Raw genomic sequence first — 24,585 nt, 5'->3', positions numbered from 1 at the left:
GGAAAAACTCACCTAAACTGATGCTAAATGAAGTGAGCAGAATTAGGAGTGTATTGTACATGGTAAAAATAATAATGTAAAGAAGATCAACTGTGAGAGACTTAGTTACTCTGATAAAGACAATGATGAAAGAAAATTAATTCCAAAAAATTCATGATGAAAAATGCTATCTGCCTCCATAGGGAGAAATGATGAACTCCAAGTGAATACTGAAGCATTGTTTTTAAAACTTTACAATTCTTGTTTTCATGGGTATGTTTTTTTCTTTTGCAACATGGTTAGTATAGAAATATGTTTTGCATGGCTTCACATACAGAATCAGTATCATATTGCTTGCCTTCCCAAGGGATGGGAAAGGGGTTGGAAAAAGGGAAAAAATTGCAACTCAAAAATTTTTTATAAAGAATGTTAAAATAAAGTATATTTTGCAAAAATTCAAAAAGTAAAGTAGATACAAGAGTGAACAGATGTGACAATGTGTTGGGGGAAATGCTGTGGTACATACAAAAATATACACGTATATACATACATCTATACACCTGTACATAAAATATATGAAAATCTACTTAAATAAGATTACATTATAGATAGATAACAGATAGATAGGTGGATAGATAGAAATAGATAGATAGATAGATAGATAGATAGATAGATAGATAGATAGATAGATAGATAGATGGATGGATAGATAGATAGATAGATAGATAGACAGATAGACAGATAGATGAATGGATTGTGCATTTCTGTGCCTGTGTAAGTATATGATCAATGAAAAGCCTTTGCAATTAATCTCTCTGAAAAGTGTGTCTTGGCTATGAGCTTTTTCATGGAAGTCTTCATATCCTTGTTTCTCAGACTATAAATAACAGGGTTCAAGGTTGGTGGCACCATAGTATACAACACAGACAACAATAGATCCAGAATTGTATAAGAGTCCAAAGGTGGTTTTAGATAAGCCATGGCTCCAGTTGTCACAAAGACTGTAAGAATGATGAGGTGGGGCAGGCAAGTGGAGAAGGCTTTTGATTGACCCTCTGTGGTTGGAATCTTTAGCACAGTTGAGAAGATTTGACCATAAGATATAGCTATGAAGATACAGCAGAGAATCACTAAAATGCTCCCAATAACTATTGTCACATCAACTGCAATGTGTGATTTAGAGCAGGCAATCTTCAGTAGGGAATTGACATCACAGAAGAACTGGTGGATCTCTTTGGAGCCACAGAAAGGCAAGGAGAATGTACTAACTGCATACATTAGACCAATCATACCTCCAGTAAACCAGGAAGCAGCTGCCATCTTCATGCAAGCCTCTTCTTTCATTATCATTTCATAGTGCAAGGGCTGACAAATGGCCACATAGCGATCATAGGACATAGCTGTGAGGATAAAAACCTCTGATGCTGCAAATAAAATCACTAAAAAGACCTGTGTTGCACACCCTAAATAAGAGATAAAGTAACTATGACTTAGAGAATTTATTATAGATTTGGGGACAGTCACAGTAATGAAGCAAAAATCTAAAAAGGACAGATTCTTCAGGAAGAAGTACATGGGGGTGTGGAGGCACATATCCAGACAGATGAGGGTGAAGATGAGCAGGTTTCCCATTAATGCCATCAAGTAGATCAGTAAGAAGAGCATGATATGTAAAACTTGCATCTCCCAGGTATTAGAAAAGCTCATGAGCAGGAATCCTGTGATCATGGTGAGGTTGGCCATATTCTGTGGGTTCACTTGAATGTCTGTACAGAGAAAAGTAATAAATGTCAATGGATGAAGAGAACACTTACTGTCTAAGGTCACCTGAGTTTTACTTCTGAATTTCCCAGTTGTTGAACTTGACCACATCAGACCCTCTGTCAACCTTCATTTTTTAATTTATTAAATGGGGAAACTGGAGTTTTATCTTTATATTTTCTCCTGCTTCTCAAGGAGTATATGAATCTACAAATAAGATCCTCACTTTGAAAAAGATTATTATAAAACAATATTTCTACAAATGTAGGTTTTTAACGATTATTACACACATTCATCATTGAAGCTCTGCACCCAAAGATGGTAAAAGGCTGAAGGAAGTGATAATGAAAATTATTATAGTTAATAACAGCTGTCATTTAAACAACTCTTTGAGGTTTGCAAAGTGCTTCATAAATACTATATTATTTTATTCTAAAAACAACTCAGTGAGGTAGGTGGTATTATTATACTCATTTTAAGAAATGCAGAAGCTGAAGCAGATATAGAGACTTGCCCTGGTTAACACAGATAATAATTTTCTGAGACTGACTTTGAACTCTAATCTGCCTGATTCTCAGTCTGTCATTTTACAAACTGCCACCTTACTGCCTCTACAATAGTAGCCTTTATATAGTATTTCAAGGATTTTAACAGCAGCTTCTGTACATATTTCATTTTATCGTCACAACAATACTGAGAAATAGTTACTGTTCTCACCCACATTTTATGGTATCAATTGAGTAAGACAAGATAAGTGACTTGGTTGGAATAACACAGCTAGTGTCTGAGATCACATTTGAACTCTCTTCTTCCTAACTGCACTTCAAGGGCTCTATCCATAGGATCTCCCAGCTAAAATTATTTCAAGTAGCAGTATTACCATTTTTAAAGGTAGTTTAACAAGGAGCAGAGAAGTTATGCTACTTTTGGAGGCAGAGACAAGAGCATGAAGTATGAAGAGCTACCCACCTGAACTCTTTCAACATTCCTCTCCCAGGAAAGTTAAAACAACCCCTCAAATTATATTCTAAAGTGGCAGGGCCAACAAAATGTTAGAGGGAGACATTTTTCCAGAATAAGACAACTCAGGAGGTCAGCAGAAGAGATCTATAATACAGGATTGGCAGAATGGGAGCTGGCCTGAAACATGACAGGAGTACCAGCAGCGGACTCTGAAGGTAGCAGCAGTGGCAGCAAAAATTTGGCAGTTCTCATCCCAGAGACAGTAAAGGGGCTTAACAATGCATCAGAAAGTGATTACAAATGATCCTTTACTGACATTGGGTACAAGTGGCTCTGATTAGTAACTTCATTGCTCATATGCAGTTTTGGGTTGCAGTTCCAGGGTAGAAGTCACAAGGGAATGGAGGCCCTTACCTCAGCTCCAAGACAAAGAGGAATATTCATACTTATGGCCACAACAGAACAGCACACTTGGTCACAGTTTCAGGAACAAGGTAGCTCTTGCAGCTAAAGGGCACCAATGACTCTTCTGCATAAAGACAAGAGCACAGACCAGGAGAGCATTGGCCATTGTTTTCTGTAGATCGAGCCACCTCAGAATCACTGAAAACTTGCAGACCTCCACAGTTTGCTCTGAAAATAGCGGCACAAAAAAGCCTACAGATTGGGAAAGTCCTTCCCTAATTTCAGGTAAACAGGGCCCAATTGTAGTTAACATAAAGTTCAAAATCAAGAAAGAAGTTGGAAAAGTGAGCAAAAAATAAAAAAAAAAGTTGACCATAAAATGTTACTTCAGTGTCAGGGAAGTGCGAAACAAATTCAGGAGAAAATAGTGTGAAAACCCATGCAACCAAAGCTTCAAATAAAAATTCAAATGTAACCCAGGCCCATCAAGAATTCTGGAACTATTAAAGGAAGAAAAGAGTGGTGAGGAAAAAAATGGAAAAAGAAAGGAGAGTGATACAAAAATATATGAAAAGATATTTAACAACTTGGTAAAAGAGGCACAAAACTCTGACAAAAATAACATCTTAAAAAATAGAATTGGCCTAATAGAAATAGAGGGACAAAATTCATTGAAGAAAGAAACTTAAAAGATTGAACTGGCTAAATGGAAAAAGAGGTACAAAAGCTCACTGAAGAAAATAATCCCTTAAAAATGAGAAGTCAAGTAGAAGATAATGACTTCATGAGACATCAATAAACAATAAAATAAAGTCAAAAGAATGAATAAACAAGAAGAAAATGTGAAATATCTTATTGGAAACAGAACTGAACTGGAAAATACATCAAGGAGAAATAACTGAAGAATTATTGGACTACTGAAAGCCATGATAAAATAAAAGGGTCCAGACATCACAATTTAAGAAATTATGAAGAAAAATTGCCCTGATATCTTAGAGGTGGAGAATTTGCAGCCTTGAGTCCCAGCATCTGCCTAACATGGCATAACCTCATTATCTGCACCTTGAATCAAACAGAATTGAAGTACCTCAAATGAATCACCAGGTGCACAAATTTAGAGACACCACCCCACATGTTCATATGGACTATTTGTGCCCGACCTCTGGTAGAGCATTCTGAGCTCATATTGGTTTGATCAGCCACAGTCAAATACACGGTAACTTGACTCTATTATAATGACATCATTTTGGTCCTCTTCAAGAACAAAGAGGAATTGTTCAACAATTCCTTCAACAATTTCCAGAATATTTCTCCATTACTCTGCCCTTTTCTCACCCAACCACCACCTGAGTTCAGATTCTGAACACCATAGTTCATCCATAGATTATTACAATAACCTCTTAATTGATGTCCCTGAATCAAATCTTTATTCTTCACACAACTGCCAATATTTTTTCCTAAAGTACAAATATGAATATGTCTCTCATTTAATTGATAGACTCCATGGCTTTGCCAATATTTCTAGTGTTGAATATAAACTTCTGTTAGGTATTTGAAACTTTTTTCAAATAGGCTACAACATTTATTACCAGGGAAATTGTGTAGTTTTCTCCTGTAGAACACAGTCAGATAAATTGACCTTTTTGTTTTTCCCACCTTTGTGCCTCTGTTTCTCCTTATTTCCCCTGCCTGGAATGTATCTCCTCCTCACCAAAGTATCTTAGAATCACTAGTTCTTCAAATCTCAACTCAATTTCGACCTACTACATAAGATCTTTCCTGATTCTCCAAATTTTCCAACTTTCCTGTGAAATCATCTTCAAAATATTGTGTATTATTTTTTCATATAGCTATATATGCAAATTCTATATACCTCATTTCAATTTTAATGTCATTGAAGGCAAAGTTTAAATTCAGGTTCATTTGTTTGCTTTATGTCTCCTAAATCTATCATAATGTTTGACCCATTGTATGAGTTTAATAAAGGTTTGTTGGTTAATTTAATATGATTAGTATTGATTAATATGAAAGTTCTAAGAGGTACTGGAAACTTAATGAACTGAACACTCACTGAACAGCAGGTTCACTGGCCCTATTTAGTCACTCACTCCCCCTCACACTCAATAACCTAGCTTCTTCTTATATGGCTCACTGCTCACTAGAACAAGTATCTCCATGAACTCATATTTCTCATAGAAATAGCAGGAGTGTCCATTGATGGGGTCCAAGCCACTTTCTCTACCTAGCCACTGCTCTCAGACCCATTCCTTATATTTCTCACACAAACAGCAGATGTTTCCATGCACTCAATCACAACCACATCCATCTAGTTTCATATAGGACCACAATACTCAGCTAACAAGAAAGCAGCAGCACCAGGATGTCCAAGCAGGATGTCAACCCCAAAACCACAGAAGGGACTTTTCCTAAGTAGTAGTCACCTGTGCAATAACAGCAAAAGCTATTCTTTAGGTAAATTTATGATGTAGAGAGACTTATTATAATATCATTATCATACATGTATATGCTCAATGGGTTTTTCTGTATGCATTGTGGGTAATTGCATGTGCAGTTCCTCTGTGGTTGGGACCCCTCCACTATTATCTAATCTCTTCACAAACCCCTCCTGCCTTCTTAATATTTATAATTTCTGTTATACAATTGTATCTTTATCCTATACATGTATATCTTCCTTTCTCTGAAGTTACTGGTTCAGATCATGAGACGTGTCAGTCTCAATAAATGCCTATACATGAATTAGAAGTGGTCTGACTGTGAATATTTTGAGATTGTTCTGCCATGACACATAATGAAACTGCAACATTGAGAAGATCATTATATTTCAGAACATAGCTCCAAAAAGTCTGAAATGCTTAAGTGCACTATTCTATGCTGTTTTGATATTTTAACATTAAGAATAACATTTATTTAACTGTGCTCTTTTTAATACTTTGCTGAGAAAACATGTGGGAATGAATGTTTTAGTGGAATGTTATAAAGAAGGAATGTGTGATTTTCTACCTGGGGACACCATAAAGAAAGTTGGTTATAAGAGAGTAAGGTGGTAATTGATGAGGGAAGAGTCATTGATGAGCTGTGACTATGTAACAAGGAAACATACCAAGCATTTGGGCTCTGAAAGACTAAAGAAAAGAGGACCCCCAAAACTCTAGGAGATAATCTAAAAAATATAATTACTTACCTAAAGGAACCTTCTCATTCTTTTCAAATTTCTCTCCACTTTCTCCTGATTTTCTTACCGAAGGACCTCCTTAGAGTCGCAGATTTAAGTTGTTACAAATAACCCCTGCATATGTTCACATTGTTTTTCATATTTCTGGTCATCAGAGACAGATGGTAAAGCAGATTTTTCTTATCTTAATTTTACACTGCTGCAATTATAGTTTGATATCAGAAAATAGAAACTCATACCTTTTAATCTTTTTATGTTTTTAATTCATTGCTTGAGTTTCATGGGTTTTTTTAAGTACAGTATAATTTTTGAAAAGTAGAGGAGATTCATATATCCAGTGGTGACATGAAAAGACAAAAAAGAAATTCTGCCTTTGCATCTTTTAATTCCAGATTCTAATATCATTCTGCCATATCCTGACTCACTGCGACTATGCAGGGGTAGAAATTCCTGGTGTCTACTTAGCTCCAATTATAATTTTTCCACTTAGACTGTAGCATGTAAAGTATTAGGAAGATCAAGTTAGTTAAAACCCAGGCATGTCCTCAGAGATGCTGAAATACTTGCCAAATTTTGCATCATTTCATTTTTCTTGAAAGTTGTAAATTTTCTAATTTTTGTGGGACTCTCTGAGGACAATAGAACTGGATTCTCTTGAGTGTTACTAGAGTCACTGTGTCATGAGTCCTAAATCCCTGAACAGCACAGGCCCCAGAATCAACAGCCAGCGTATTAGCCCTTCCCCTGGGAAGGGAGCAAGAGAGAAACTTGAGTACTCTATGATCCACCAATGTCATGCCTGTATTAAGGGGATAAATATTGGTGAGACTGTGCAATGAAATCTCTTCCTTTAATAATTTCACACTGAGATATTCAACAATTTATAAATGAAATCCTGATTTGTAGTTTTGCTGATGTCCAAGATGTACATTCTTATGGTGAAAATTTAATAAGTAGCTCTAATGAACTATTGTAATCTGGCTCTAGCAAACCACTGCTTCTATTTCATTTTGTTTTCTATCCCCCAAACTTTGACCATTCATGTATAACCTTGGAATTCTTTTCTTGAATTTTTTTTGAAACTTAGCCAAGTGTAGGGGTAGGAGTTCAATTGCTGTTCTGCTTCATTTAATGTAGTCATATTCAATGGAATCTAGCTAGGTGGAGATGGATAGGAAATTGTCACCCTCCATTATCACATTTATTTTAAAGTCTATGTGTTTCTATTTGCAAGATATGGACCATATACTTTCTTATCAACTTTTGTTATTTTTAACCAGGAGCCATCCTTATATATTATGTCATCATCCAGAAATATAACCCTAATCTCTGTTACTATCTTCTTAATTGTTCATATAGACCATCTCTCTTTCTGTCCAACTCCCACTAACTGCCAGAGAAACATAAAAACTGTGGGATTGATTCTACCTCCTAAATTACATTTCCTCCTTCAAGCCTAGTTCTCACTATCCAATTCTAATAGTAGAGTTGGAGCAAGCTATTCCTACCTAAAAGAGTGCAACCTAAATAAATCATGGTTGCACTTATCAGTATTACATGAAACTCATAAATATTCTTGCTAAGTCATGAATGATGTAGGTAGCAGCCATCTCTGTCTTGGTTGAACATTTATACATTCTGCTCCTTTGGTCACATATACTGCCACATATCCTGAATGTTTCAACTAACTCCCTCTTTAAGCAATTTCAGTAAGACACATAAAGAGCTTAAGAATCAAGCCCCTTCTTGGACTTCAATGGGTATACCCTATTTGCTTATTTGCTGTCTTAGAAAGTGCTAACTGTGGGGAACTGATGACCCAGGCTTTGTGAGCCTCTTTCCTCCAAATTCCTGCATCACAAGCAGCTAGTCTGAAATACTTGGTTTAGTCAGAAGGATTCCTAGTAAATGGGCCAAGGAAGGGAGGAAAGTACTGGAGACACCTCTGCATGGCTGGTCAGAGGAATGTGGGTCCCAGAGGCTCACTTAACGGGATCAAGTGGGTCACCTAGAGAGTGTGGGAAGTCCTGAAGAAAGTACAAGTGTTAAGTTAGCTAAGATGAATTTGTATGCTCCTAGTACTTAGACTAGGGTAGCAATAGTTAATTGCTTTGTGCTGTGTCACTGAGCAATAGTTAGCTTTTGAAACTCGTGTGTAAATTGGAAAAAGTCCTAGGCCTAGGATGAAATATATGAACTGCTACCTCCCAGTTAGTGAAGAATATGACTGAAAAGACTGACAAAGGAGAAAAACACCTACTACAGTATATTATGTGAGGGCTTGAGGAATCAAATACCAAGAATTAAAATTGGAGCACTTGTTAACAGCTAAGAATTGGGACTCAGAGGAAATGGAGTTCAGGTAAAGAGTGGAGGTAGCACATTAATTTAAGGGGGAAATAGAATATGTGGACCCTTGGCAATAAAAGCAACTTAGATTAGTATTAGACAGTCAGGTAAAGCAGGGGTATATTAGGAATGACAAGAGTTTACTTCCCCCATCACAAAATATTATGAGCCACAGAAACTATACCCCAGTAGTTTTAATGAATTTAGTAGCCAGATTCTATAAGAAACTGTGGGACTCCATTCATGGGTGGATGATTTGGTTATGGAACAGTGCAGCAAATGAAATTAATTTATTTGAAAAGATGAATAGTGTCACCATACACACAGCCTTTTAACAGAGATGGTATTGCACAAGAGGAATTCAGTGGAAATGTTCCATATTAGAATGGGTTGTTATTGCCTATAAGGATCCTCAGTCAGACCCTACTGATAAGTCAGCAGAATGAGCTCTTTGGAAAGTATGGCAGAATGGTTTCTACTGGGGAGAAGGCCATGCAGTTTGCTTTATATTTTCCTAAATATCATGGTCCAGATGTAGAATCTTTTACAGTTGGGATGAGGAACATAATTTTAAAGTTAGCCTGTACTCATTGGAAGGGACCCCTGTCAGCTGTTTTTACTCCTTTCAATGGGAATGTCAGCCTTTCCCTTTGGAAAAACATTGATTGAGTTGACTGAAATCCAAGAACTACACCCCACCAGAGTAAGACCCATGCACAGCAAGCAAAAAAAAGAACACTTCAGCACAAATGGACCAAAGAAGGTTACTAGGAATCAATTGTGGCTTGATTTGATATGGACTGGTATGTTGTGAGAAAAAATGAACAAACAACCTAATATAATCTTATTTAAGCAGAGGAAGATGCTGATGCTTCATTAAAAATATACAAAATAGACTCCAACAGCCCCTCTTGAAGGAATTAAGGCCACAGACATGAGGATGGAGACAAAGGCCTATATCCATAATTTGATGCATCGAAGCCACTTGAAATTATAAAGGACTAAGGATGGATTTAGTCACTCTTAGAATAAGGTAGATTGAGGGAGATGAGAAGTTTTATATGTAACTAACCGTGGGCAATAGCACACTAAAGAATCCTTGCCCTAGTATACATTGGTCCTGAATGTACCCTTATTCATGGAAGTCCACATATGTTCCTTGGTTTACATTGATAATTTTGGATGAATTTTAATACCAGCAAAGATAAATAAAGTTGTGTTACAAACCATACAATGACATATTATATTATACCTAGCTAATGCTTTTGTTAGTATTCTTTTGACAGAGTAATTGAAGGGATAGTTGGTGCTTACATGAGATGGGCAGCAATGGACTTTGAATTCCCTCCCTGAAAGCAAATATACACAGTCCAACCACATGCTGTAGTCTGAGCATCAATGCTCTGGATGTCATCTTGGCCTCTGTGAACATCTACTATATACATTATGTTGATAATAATGTGATAACGTCTGGTAACTTGCCTTTAGTATGGCAATATTTAAACCAGCCTCACGATATTCTCATCAAAATGGGATGAACAATTAATCTCATAGAGGTACAAGGATATACCATGAAACTCCTACATGTGGTATGATCAGGTAAAAGACAAATTATGAGGGAGCTTAGAAAGAACAAAATTCAACCTTTCCTTACTCTGACTACTGCAAAAATGAAAATTTTATCTATCATCTTGCTCAATATTTGTATTTGCTATATGACATGATGTAGTGGACCTTTTTGATTACTAGTCCTTAAAATGTTGATTGCTAATTGCACCCTTTCTGCTCATTGAATATCGTTTGTCAATCTGACTATTGGATTGTTATAGAAATGTAATCTGATCCATTTGGAGACATGAGGACCAGTATATAGATTGGGTGCTCTGTGTGGTACATCATCCAGCAATAATTTCTGCATCTGCATATCTTTGCCCATTCATGATTTTAGAGAAACATTGAAAATTTGAAACACTGAGTGGTGATGCCTATTGTAACTAATAGATTTCTGTTATTGAAACTTAGAGTGTGTAATGTGAATATTCTGTTATAGTCGCCATTTGATGCTCTTTCCTTATTTTCTACATTTGCTTATATTTTGGGGCACTGTATGCTTGCAATTTCGAAGTTTCATGGAAATCAAGACCCTTAAACCCCTATTACATCTTCCCTCCTTAAAGTTCTGTATGCATTGCAGAAGAGATGGGCACAAAGACTGCATGGTCCAATCATGAAGGTGTGAATTGTGCAATTTGTTGCAATTTGAAGTTAAAAGTAAGACATCTATACATATTTTTACTAATTCAAGAATTATGTGTAGATAGAAGAAAACTTCAAGTTAAGTTCAATTATTGAACATTTATATATCTTGCTCTTTTGGCCACATGTGCCTGTACACATCTTGAATGTTTTGACAAGAGTCCTTCCTTAAGCAGTTTCAGTAAAGCTTATAAATCACTTAAGAAACAAACCCTTGTATGGACTTCTATTCTCTGCCTGCATACTGTCCATTGCTATGTGCTAAATTCAGGGCACCACTCTAAGTAAATTCCATAATAAAGATTGGACTGATTGCCCTGGCTTTGCCATAGGAATCCTATGTCACAAAAGGCTTATGAGCAACAGAGAGACACCAGCCTATGCCTACATTTGGAATGTAATATAGCAGTCATATGTGGCAGAAGTACAAACACTTTCCAAATCACTGAAAAATTTGCCCTGCTGTCCATCCCAATTGATATTATACATATATTCTTATATTTCTTTGATTTCCCTCATTTTCTTCATGCCTAACAACTCAATACTACAACAATTAAATAATATTCATATTGCAAAATGTGTCTGGTTATTCCCTCATCATAATATATAGAGTATCTTATCACCCAGCCTAAATTATTTATCGTGCTAATATGATCATTTTTATGTACATAGCCCTTTTATTAATGCTACTGAATTAATAGAGGAATCATTATGACAAAGAACAAGACCAATGTAATTACTTTTCTTGTATAGTTTCTAGTTGCTTTAAAAAATGACCCTGATATTAGAAACCCACATGAGCAGTGCATCTGTGTGTCTAATTTCTCATAGACTCTTAGTTATTTTAAACTTTGTTGTCTCTTACCACCTTTGGGAGGAATAAATTAATAGTTGAGAGTTGCCTGGATTTTGCATTCTCTGGTTATTAGATAGTCTGAAGATTTTAAATGATTATTGATAGTTTGAATTTTTTAAAAATATTTTTCAATTATTTTAGTAATTTCAGAAATGCTCCCTAATCATGAAGATTCATGTCCATTACCTCTATGTTTTAGATATCAGATTTCAGACTTATTTCAGGAAAGTTTGATGAAAATATTTTCTCCATTGCATATACTTTATTCTTACTCTAGCAGCATTCATTTAATTTGTGGGGAAAGCTTTATTTGTACTGCATAAAGTTATTTTTGTTATGTACTATTCTTCATATTATTGCTTGTTGAGAGATCTCTCCCTGTTCACAGTTGTGAAAGTAACAACCTTCCATTTTCTTCAAAAATATATTGCATTTTTATGTTTAGATCATTTATTATTTATTTGGAAATCTGATGACATTTGATGCAAATAGTATCAAAAATATTTTTACAAAATTGTTATCCAGTTTTCAAGAAATTTTTACTGAATCTCTTGAGCTGCTTCTTTTTCAACATGGACTGGAACAGTTCATTCAGTGAACTGGAACTCCTCCATAGAGTGTCAAGTACAAATCTTGTTTGATCATAAACACTTCACTTATTCATAGGTCTAACAGGTACATTTCTCCATGTATCTATGATTTACTTATAATGTTATCCTTTTCATCTAAACAATTTATTGATTTTGACATTATCTTGGCATATTATGTAAAATGTTGATTTATGCTTCATTTCTGTGAAATCGCTTTCCAGTATTCCCAGCAATTTTTGTTAAATGCTGAGTTCTTAACCCAAAAGTTTGGAACTTTGTGTTTATCATACTCTAGATCACTATGGTCATTTGTTACTGTGAATTCTGTATCTAATCAATTGTACTGCTCCAACACTCTTTCTTAGCCAGTACGAGATTGTTTTGATGGTTACCACTTTGTACAATAATATGAAATCTTGAACTCCTAGGGTGCTTTTCTTAAATTTTTTTTATTCATTTATTTAGTTGACATTCTTGACCTTTTGTTCTTTCATATGGATTTTGTTACTATTTTTTTGTAGTTCTATAAAATAATTCTTTGGTAGTTTAATACTGCACTGAATAAATAAATTAATGTAGGTAAGATTATAAATTTTTTATATTGGCTTGACTTACCCACGAGCAATGAATATTTCTTCAGTTGTTTAGATCTGCCTTTATTTGTGTGGACTGCTTTGTAATAGTGTTCATATAATACCTGAGTTTATCTTGACACGTAGACTCCCAAGTACTTTATATTGTCTAGCATTGTTTTAAATGAGATTTCTTTTTATATCTCTTAATGCTTTCTTTTTTTAGTAGCACATGGAAATGCAGATGGTTTTGTGGGTATATTTTATTTGCTCCATCTTTGCTGAAATTATTAACTGTTTCATTAGTTTTTTTTTTTTGGTATATTATCTATGGTTCTGTAACTGTACTATCATATCATCTGCACAGAGTTATGCTATGGTGGTACAGGGAATAGTCCTGGAGTCAGGAAGGACCTGAGTTCAAACCTGCCCTCAAAACTTTCTTAGCTATGGGAACCTAGGCATGTCACTTAACCCCGTTTGCCTCATAAAAAGGAGAGAATAGTGAATTTGTTTCTTCATTGCCTCTTCTCATTCCTTCAATTTACTGTTTTTGTCTTATTACTATAGCTAATGAAGAAATTGAGGGGAGTAAGACAATAAGTAGTTAATTTGGGGGATTGAGTTAAACACACTGACAATCTTGTGATGTAGTTTTTGAACTAGCTCACTTCCCTTTCTATGTAGTTATGGATTGATAATGTTTAATATAAAATTTTGGAATAATCTCTTTGTTCTCTCTGAAGCAAACTCAGAGAATGCCTCTCCTATGTCAGCAAAAGCCAGCCAAGGCTGACTCTACATTCCTTAAGAGACCTTTAACCTAAGACACTATCTTGAATAATGGGACGTTTTCCATATCTTAATATTTGTAGACACACACTATGTTATGGCATGTTAATGGTAAAGAAAACACAGACATCTTAGGTCGTAATTTCTATTGAACTTTGTTTACCCTTTCCTATGTCAGTTATCTGTTTATGGCAGGAAGCCTGCCACTCACTAGTGGTGGGATTTCCTTCTTTATCACCAAGACATGTGTTTACCCAGCTGGAATCCCAAGGCCTGACCAACATTACTTTGTTAATTGTCTTGTCTTACTAAATTTATGATTTGTTCAACTAGGAGAGTTCCTTTCTCACGGCAAAATGTATATAAGCCAGAAGATTTCTGCACTGGGTAGCCAGAACATTTCTGGCTCCATAATGCAGTATGTTACTGTTGTCTTTAATGGGGAATTGATTAATTAATTAAATCATAAAATATATGCATTTAGCCATGTTGCCTTTTCTTAACAAAGTTTTCAGGTCAACAGGATCTAGACCAAATTTTGAATTTTGAGAAAACTTCAATCAGTTGTGAGGATTGAAAAAAATATTGTATTATTTTGAACCCAGTCCTGCATGATTGAAAAGCTGGTCTATCCCTCCCTGCTGTTTAGAGATTCTTAACTAAAGAGCTAGGATCATGCTGACCAGGAACTCACTCAGACTCAAAGACTGATACAAGGAGTTCCATCACAATCATACATTTCAAGGAACCTTTACATGTTATCTAAAATCTGACCTCAAACTGATCAATCAGTTACTATTTTATATTCCTCCAATTTTTCACAGATAAGTGAGGGGAGTGTAGCCTCTCTTTTTCTGAATTCAGTGAATTACACCTATTTACTCTCCCCCTTCCAACTTGGAAAATCCCTAATTGTTCCTTGCAATAGAAATCAGATTACCTAATTTTATATTCTGGCTAATTAAAAAAATAATCTTATTTCATTAATTACTTTTAATGTATAAAAGTCTTAACTTCCTCTAGGTCTGGTGCTAAGCTGAAGAAGGGGCCTGGAACTGATTTATTGGGCAATTTGTATGCATTGCTTAATAAGTCAATATCCTTAGAAACTTGAACTTTTATTTCCTAAGTCATTTCTTCTTTCACTCACCACATTAATATTTCCTGTAAATATTGATTAAGTGAGCTGATAATGGTCATTCATCTTTCATTCCTGATGTAATTATGAAGGCATTATACTCTTTCAGATAATACTTAGTCCTTGTTTTAGATAGATACACATATGATTTTTGGAAGAAATGTTCCATTGATTCCTAGTGTTTTTAATAGGAACAGATGTGTCATTTTTGCAAAAGCTTTTCCTGCATCTATAGATATGATTTTTGTTTTTCTTATTGATATGGTCAGTTAGGCTGATAATTTTCCTAATATTGAATCAGGCTTGCATTCTTGGTGTAAATACCATGTGGTCATACTATACAATTTTTGTTATGTTTTGTTATGTTATGTTATGTTTTGTTATGTTTGTTTTGTTATGTTATGTTTTGTTATGTTTTGTTATTTTTGTTATGTTACAATTTTTGTTTTGTTATGTTTTGTTATGTTTTGTTATGTTTTTGTTATGTTTTGTTATGTATTATGTTAATCTCCTTGCTAGTATTTTACTTAAAGTTTTGCATTGATATTCATCAAGGTAATTGATCTTCAGTTTTCTTTCTCTGTTTTTGTTCTCCTTACTTTAGGTATCAAAACCATATTTGTCTCATACAATGAGTTTAGTAAGACTTTCTTTACTTATTTTTTTCTCAAAAGTTTATGTGGTATTGGGATTAATTGTTCCTTAAATTTTTGGTAGAATTCATTTGTAAATCCATCTGGTCCTGAGGATTTTTCTTTGGGGAGCTCACTGGTTATGTTCTTTTTTTTCTCCCTCAGGTAGCTATATTTGAGTATTTTATTTCTTCTTCTGTTATTCTGGGCAATTTATATTTTTGGAAATATTCCTCCATATCACTTAGATTATCAGTTTTACTGGCACAAAATTGGCAAAATAGCTCCTAATTGCTTTAATTTCATCTTCATTGGTTGTACATTTGCCTTTATATTTTCAATACTGGCAATTTTGGTTTTACTTCTTTTTTTTAAATCAAATTAGCCAGTGTTTTCTTTATTTTATTGATTTTTAAAATAAAATCAGGTCCTAGTTTTACTTATTACTTCAATGTTTCCTTTATTTTTACTCTCAATTTTATCATTCTCTACTTTACTTTTCAGAATGTCCTTTTCTCTGTTTATTCGGGAATTTTAATTTGTTCTTTATCTAGTTTTTTATATCCCCAATTCATTGATCTACTCTTTTTTTTATTGATGTACAGTTTAGAGATATAATATTTCCCCTTAGTACTACTTTCATTTCATGCCAAAAAATTTGGAATGTTATCCAAGTGTTGTTAATCCCTTTAATGAAATTACTGGTTGTTTCTTTGATTTATTCTTTAGTCCATTCATTCTTTAGATTTAAATTACTTAGTTCCCATTAACTTTTAACCTATGATTCCACATGTCTTTATTAAATATGATTTTAATTGTAAGTAAAGGATATATTTAACATTTCTGTTTTTTTGCATTTGGTTTTGAGTGTTCTATGCCCTCATAAATGGACAGTTTTTGTGAGAATACCATGTACAGCTGAGAAAAAATTATATTCCTTTTTATTACAATTTTGTTTTCTCCAGAGTTCCATAATGTCTAACATTTTAAAGATTGTATTCATCATATTGACCTCTTTCTTATATATTTTAGAATTATCTATATATATTAATATATATTTAGAATTATTATATATCAAATATGTATTAATAATATATATTTAGAATTATCTAGCTCTGAGAGGAAAGAGTTGAGGTCCCCCACTTATGTATGTAATTTTGCTTTGTTCTCTCCTATAATTTATTTAAGTTTTCCTTTATAAACTTGGATGATAAGACATTTGGTGCATATATGCTTAGTACTGATATTACTTTATTTCTATGGTTCCCTTGGAAAAACTCCCCTTTCTCTGCTTATTCCTTCCAATTAGGTCCATTTCTGCCTTTTCAGTATTGCTACCTTTGCCTTTCTTACTTCAAGTGAAACCAAATGGATTCTCCTCCCTCCCCTTATTTAAATTTTGTGTCTCTCTGTTTCAAGTGTATTTCTTAATAACAAAGTAGTGTAGAATTCAGTAATAGCAATTTAAATGGAAAGATCTTTCTCATTCTTTAATGGGCCCATGTGACCCTCCTTAAATCACCTGGAGGCATTAGACATGCAGTGGGAGGAACTTGCTGAACAGGTGGAAGAGGAAGAGTGGAGAAGAATCAGGAGGAAGTGGGTGAACATGATCAGGCAGAGGAGAGGATGCAGGCATGCAGGCACGGCAAGGTTCAGGCTCATGAGCCTTTGCTTGTGTGAAGGCCCCACCAGAGCAGGGAGGCTTGGGAATGGCTTTGCCCCCTGCAGTGATCATGTTTATTAACTTCTTAGTCACCATGACAGATTTTGCTTTTTGTTTCTGGAATTTGACTTTTTGGTGTCTAAATAAATGTCTTTCTTCTGCCTTCTATATGGAGAGTGTTTAACACTTTGTTATTGAGGATTACATCATCATATTCATAGTCACCACCAGTGCTGTGAATACTGCCTTGGCAATATATTTGGTGTCATGAACAGTACCACAAGGTATAAAAATCTCTACTTGGAGGCAGAAAGAATTTAGAGGAAGAAACTAGTATCCCAGGTTGGGATGATTTGACAGATTCTTCCCTCCCTAGGGAATGGGCTAAAAGCATTGGACCCTGTGAAAACTGGGAAGTAAGGTTACAAGAGACTTAGAAATGTGTTTGCAAGGAATTTCAGTTAGCCCAGGGAAGGAGCTGGAAGGGATAAGTAGAAAGGATGCATTTTATTAAGAGTTTACTGTATTATGTGTAAAAACAGAGAGAAACTGCTTAAGAAAAAAAATTCAGATAGAAAGAGTTAGCTAGTTTGCATGAGAATACTCAGCCTTAGGACTCTCTTTTACAAGAGCAGGCTGGAGGTCTCAGGTGGAAGAAAAGCCTGTTCATTAAGCTCAGAAGAAGCTGAAGGCTGACAAAAGAAATATTCATATGACCTTTGTAAAGACCCAGCCTAACTGACACAGTGGTGTAAGGAAGTCAGAGCAATGAAGCAAAATGATGTCAGAGGGAGAAGTTTCTCAGGCAGAAGCATACCCAGTAGTGAGGCAGAGAAGAATTAAAGAGGTAGCATTGTTTCAGGAAATAACTGAGGATTTTACTCAGCAGGAGGTCACAGATATTTTGAGTTAGTTCACTCAAAGGATGGGGAAATTCATAATACCTTGAATGGCGAGAATCAGTGATGAATGGGCTGTGGCGTATTTATAGGTAACATGGGTTGCTTGAAATTTATAGGTATTAGTCAGCATCCTTTTGTACAACAGACTTTTAGAGATTCCAATATGCAAGGAGGTCACAATAGAACTAGTCTGTTAGCCTTGGCTGCGGAAGGCTGCAGTAGGCAGGATCCTACTGCCTCTATGTGGCCCAGTGGAGACAGACCCTGGTATTCACTTAGGGACTATATAAGAAAGTTAAAGGAGGAGGTAATGAAGACTGCCATAATGATCAGAAAAGCAGATGCATACTGTGATACTCCCTTGCAGTTAATCATAGGAATATAATAGATAAGATAGTTTCTCCTACTTACAAGCACTTAATTTTGACTCCCATTATTGGGGAAACACGGCACCCTCTTAGGAGGTACTGGACAAGATCTCACAATTAAGTTACTTAGGGTACTAGGGAAAGACACAATTCTTAGAGAAAGAAGAGTGAATAGCCATCAGATCCAAAATTGGAACAAATTGACAATTAAAGAATTGTTTACTGCTCTATTGAGATCAGGGGTAGATTTTAGAAGCATAGATGGCTTTCCAACTAATGAGCTATACAGAATGTAGTGAAAAAAGGGAGCTGATGTTAGATAAAATAGCAAAGTAAGAACTGAAACTACAGATTCTCCTGAACCTTTGTATCTAAGTTTGCCATACCTTCAGGGAGAATAGGAAGTTGGCTGAGCCCCAGCTCTGATTAAAGAAATACAAAGACAGGATTACAGACCCCATATCAATTTGAGCATATATTGGAAAAAATGGATCAAGTACTGTGACTAGGGTATTAATAGATACTAGGATGGAGATCTTCCTTACATATGGAAACACTGATAAGTTTAAACATGGAATCCTATCACCATCACAGCACTGAAAGGGGCTGAAATATCAGCTAGACAAGTCATCCTAATGAGAAAAATTTGATGATTACCTAGGAAAGAATATACTGTGGTAATTGTACCCATTCCTGAATACATTATTGGAACAGATATATTGAAATGCATGACTTTAAATTTACCTAAGGGGAGATGCAAATTTGTAGTAAGGAAGATAAGAATTTATACCATTTAAGTGGGTAAAATAAAAATGGAACCAATTACTTTACCTGAACCTTCTGAAATAATTACTTTAAAGACGTATTGTGTGCCAGATGGTCAAGATGTGATTACCAATACCATGAAGGAATATGTTGAGCCAGGAGTGTTAGTCCCTACAACTATTCAATGGAATAATCCTGTCAGACCAGTATGAAAGTCAGATGGGACATGGAGAATGACAAGTGTGTGTGTTCATCCTTTGTTTCCTGAAGAAGACCTTGCCATCAGAGAAATAATGACATGACTTGCACTTGACTTTGTTTTGAGTGAAGAAGGACTGTGCAGGTCACCAGTCTCACTTCTCTTCCAGAGCCATCTGAATCCAGTGACCAGATATTCATCAGGATGACTGGAGATGACCCAAGATGAGGCATTTGGGGTTAAGTGACTTGCCCAAGGTCCCACAGCTAGTGAGTGTCAAGTGTCTGAGGAGATTTGAGTTCAGATCCTCCTGACTCCTGCACTGCACTCTATTACCTAACTGCCACTACATCACCTAACTGCCCCTTCCTACCCAGGTAGAGTTGTGAGAAAGGTAGAAAAAGATGAAGCAAGAATACGAGGAGCAAGTTCTAAGTGGAGATGGTTAACTGATTCCAAGAGAGGTAATATTATTCTAGGGGAGTCATAATAATTACATTGACTTAAGGACTCAACCAATTCTAAATGATGCCTGTACATTATGAATACGCAAACTGGAATTTATGACCAAAGCAACAAAGCCAAAATGTATGCTTAATATTTTCATCTAGGAAACTCCCTTCATCTGGAGCTCAATACATACCTTTTGAAAATCAATTGTTAGCTACATAGTGGGCTTTGGTAGAGACTGAACAGCTGACTTTAGTCTGTGAGGTAATATTAAGGCCTAATATCCAAATTATGACCCGGGTAATGAGTAGCCCAGCTTCTCATAGAATTGGAAGTCAGCATAACTAAATGGAAATTGTATATTCAAAATATATCTAAAACAGAAAAAAAGTGGAGTTTCTGCTTTACCTGATTCTATAGCAAACAGAGATAATGAGGTAAATGATATACCCTCTGAACCATAGCAACAATTGTTACAGTCCTCTGTAAAATAGAATGAGGGATATGATGGATTAACTGAAGAACAAAAGAGACAAGCATGATTTACTGATGGGAGAGCAAAATATTGGGGCCACAAAAGACATAGGAAAGTAGTAGCCTATAACCCATGTACTAGGCAAAATTTGGAAAGTTCTGGGATAGGTGGAAGTAGTCAATATGCTGAACTTATGGCAAGACATCAAGCTATCAAAACAGGGAGGACAGTGTTATATATTCACTGATTCCTGAGTGGTAGCCAATGGGTTAGCTACATGAATGCCCATGTGGAAAAATCAAAATTGGGAAATTCATGGCATATTAGTCTAAGACAAAGAATTATGGGATGGGACATGTCTTTGGTTACTAATTTTTCATTTCTTCGTGTAGATGCTCACATGGCCCAAACCATGGCAAAACGTGAGTACAATACGCATGCTGATTGACTAGCAAAGATTGCTACTCATTATATTGTTCATTCTCTGACAGCAACTGATAACCTCATGCTAGCAAATTGTGTCCATCAAACAGCCTGCCATTTAGGGGTCCAGGCCATACATCAGTGGGCACAAGATCAAGTTATTGGTATCTCTAATTCATTGTTAAAACAAGTAGCAGAGATATGTTATATATGTCAGCTGGAAAAGGAATGAACTGTTCCTTGGGTAGTAATGGAGAGATAGAAAGGGAAAAAGTACCAGCCTAAATTTGGCAAATAAATTATATTGGACCCCTACTACAAGGTAAAGGATGCAAATGTATATGTACTTGTCTTGACACCTATTCAGGTATACTAGTGACTTGTTCTTATAAGAACGTGATCCAGCAAAACGTAAAACTGTAAAACTTGAGATATCATAAGTCTATATTATGGGACCCCAATGCAGATGCAAAGCAACAATGGGTCATATTTCAAAACTAGTGAAATGAAGAGATATTGTGTATTGAACAACATAGAATGAATATATTATATTCTATATTATCCACAAGCATCTAGGTTAATTGAAAGAATGAATGGATTATTGAAAGAACAATTAAGGAAGTTAAGTTCTAATAATTCTTATCAACATCGGAAATAAAATTTGTTCATTGCTTAAGTAATTTGAATAATAGACCATTGGGAGGAAGTACACCTCTGGCTAGAATGATGACCTGAAATCTGCAAATTAGAAAAGAACAAACAAATAAGGTCCCAAATGTTGAGTATTGGATTGTGAGGCCAGATGTCCCAGCACTGTATCCAGGGAAAACTGTTTTGGCAGGATATGCTTTATATTATTTAGAGGACTTTTGGTTGTTTAGAAAAGAAATAAGAATACTCTCTACTGAAATATATATAAGAATCCCTAAGAATCATTCTGGATGGATATTACCTAAATCAGGATGAGCAGTTTGAGCAATACACATACTGACAGATTCTAATTATCAAGGAGAAATTATTGTGACATTCCAAAATGTAGGTGACGAACACACACAGTTTTATGAAAATTATAGAATAGTTCAAGTGATTATTATTTCTTGTGAAAAAATAACACTTGTGAAAACTCACCCTCCTTCTGAAATAGCTAGCAGAGAAACCGAAGGACTGGATTCTACTGATAGAATAAAATTGCGAGCTAAAGTATTGGTAAAACAAAAGTCAGATGACATTCCAAAGGCTGAAGAAATTATAGCACGTGGGAAAGGTAATATTGTAACTGTTGTTTATTCAGGAGAGGATGATTACCAGATTGGACCTTTAAGTCACGTATTCTACTGTGAATGAGACTGTGATGGTGGATTCATGGACTCCAGAAGCACAGCTGACCCTGTCTATACCCTGCTTCTCATAATTGTCTTCTTGCTTCTTTTTGACTTTTTGTCTGTTAACTTGTTTGCTAGATTTGTTTCCTACAGGCTTAGTACCTTCCAACTGTAGATGCCTGATCACTTAAGTCAGATGTCACCCCCTATCTACGACAGTGATGTGACATCTCTGGACCTAAAGTAGACCAAACTCCAGATGCCAGCTAAAGAACTGATCTCTCAAATTTCAGCAGGAAGTAGCTATGGAAGAAGAGATCTTTGCCCTTTACCAAGATTTTAAGCTCCGTTTGTTCGAGGAGCAGAATGATAGGGTAAATATGCTCAAGCCCCACCCTAAGATAATGTTTTATGTGATCATTTTTGTGTGATCCTTGTTATACTGATGTCAAGTGCTACTGACACCAGTTGCCAAAGATATTGTTTTATATGCTTAGTTTGTGTTATCCCTGTTACAATTCTATTGAGACCCATTGCCTCACCAACATATGTAATGAATGTGAAAGATCTTGGGGCCAAGTATAATAGCAGGTTAAGTGGAAAGTTCTTTCTCATTCATTAATAGGCCTATGTGTCCTGCTTAAATCACTTGGAAGCCTAAATCACATGTGGTGGGAGGAGCTTGCTGAACAGGTGGAACAGGAAGGGTGGAGCAAAATTCAGAGGAATTTACTGCCAGTGGTAAGGACAGATGAGAGAAGATGCAAGCAGGCAGGCATGGCACGGCTCAGGATTATGGGTGTTTGCTTGTGAGGAGGCCCCAGCAGACTGGGAGAGACTTGAGAATGACTTTGTTGCCTGTGGGGATCACATCTACTAACTTCATGGTTACCCTGACAGATTTTGCTTTCTGCTTCTAGAATTTAGCTTTCTGGTGTCTAAATAGATGCTTTTATTCTACCTTCTATATGGAAAGTCTTTTATCTTTGCAATTGAGAGCTATGCCAGAATATTCATAGTTTCCACCAGTGCTGTGAATATTGCCTTGGTGATACACTATTACATACACTCACACTTTACTTGAAAATTCCCATATAGTGGGAACACACTTGCTGTAGTTTTAAATGTTGGTGAACAAAGAGATTTAGCTTATCAATGTTAACAATGTCCTTACAAAGATAGCTTTTCTACTTACAGATACTTCACACATAAGGCTGTAGTCTCTGGAGGAATGATAGTGATATATCTATATCTATATCTATATATCTATATATAGATATCTATATCTATATATATATCTAACTAACTCGATAGGGAGTAGGAGTGGAAAGGGCAATGAAAAGGGAGGGGAGGCTAAAAGAGAGGAAAGAAGTAGGAAGAGAAAAGGGAAGTAAAAGGGAGGGGAGCTGAAAGAAGGGAGGGAAAACTGAAGGAAGCGGTTGTCAAAAATTACAACTCTAATGGGGAAGGGAAGGGAGAAGGGAGAAATAAAAGTATAAAGGGGGAGAAATAAGATGCAGGGAAAACACAGATAGTCAAAACTGTGAATGTGAATGGGATGTCCTGCTCCATAAAATGAAAGTGGATAACAGAATGGATTAAAAACCATAATCCAACAATATGTTGCTTACAAGAAACACGTTTGAAATAGGATGATACATATAGGGTAAAGGTAAAACGTTGGAGCACAATACATTTTTTCTTTAACTGATATAAAAAAAGCATGAGTAGCAATTGTAATCTCAGACAAAGCAAAAGCAGAAATAGATGTAATCAAAAGAGATAGGGAAGGAAACTATATCCTGCTAAAAGTCATCATAGACAGAGAAGGAATATCATTACTAAATATATATGTGTCATGGTGTAGCATCCAAAATTTTAGAAGAGAAATTAAGGGAGTTACAGGAAGAAATAGACAACAAAACTATACTAATGGGGGGACCTCAACTTCCCCCTCTCTGGATTTGATAAATCTGACCTCAAAATAAACAAGAAAGAAGTTAAGGATGTGAATAAAACTCTGGGTATGGTAGATATGATAGATCTCTGGAGAAAATTAAATGGGGATAGAAAGGAGTACACCTTTTCTCAGTGGTACATGGCACATATACAAAAATTGACCATGTATTAGGCCATAAAAACCTCACAATCCAGTGCAGAAAGGCAGAGATAGCCAATGAATCCTTCTCACTTGATACTGCAGTAACAATTATATGTAATAAAAGGCCATGGAAAGATAGACCAAAAATTAATTGGAAAAGAATCTAATCCTAAAGAATGAGTGGGCTAAACAACCAATCACAGAAACAATCAAAACTTCATTCAAGGGAATGACAATAATGAGACAACCTACAAAAGTTTATGGGTTGCTGTAAGAGCAGTTCGTAGGGGAAGATTTGTATCATTGAACAACTACATGAATAAAATAGAGAAAGAGGAGTTCATAATTGGGCATGTGGCTGACAAAGTTAGATAAAGAATAAATTGAAATTCCCCGAGTAAATACCAAATTAGAAATATTGAAAATCA

The 24,585-nt window shown here is 35.6% G+C and overlaps 1 protein-coding gene across 1 annotated transcript; it reads right to left on the bottom strand.

Moving 5' to 3' along the window:
* Nucleotides 1-765: 765 nt before the first annotated feature.
* Nucleotides 766-1,722, bottom strand: LOC140516859 (olfactory receptor 14A2-like). Its single transcript, XM_072627730.1, has one exon. The coding sequence runs from the start codon at nucleotides 1,720-1,722 to the stop codon at nucleotides 766-768; it is 957 nt and encodes a 318-aa protein (XP_072483831.1).
* Nucleotides 1,723-24,585: the final 22,863 nt, after the last annotated feature.

The sequence above is a fragment of the Notamacropus eugenii genome, chromosome Y, assembly GCF_028372415.1.
Source record: "Notamacropus eugenii isolate mMacEug1 chromosome Y, mMacEug1.pri_v2, whole genome shotgun sequence".
Taxonomy (NCBI): Eukaryota; Metazoa; Chordata; class Mammalia; order Diprotodontia; family Macropodidae; genus Notamacropus; species Notamacropus eugenii.
Note: the sequence above shows the minus strand (reverse complement) of the source record. Positions and strands in the feature narration are given on the sequence as shown.

Bases quoted from the DNA above. Each gene is read 5' to 3' on its own strand.
- LOC140516859 (XM_072627730.1), bottom strand. From the start codon at position 1,722: ATGGCCAACCTCACCATGATCACAGGATTCCTGCTCATGAGCTTTTCT.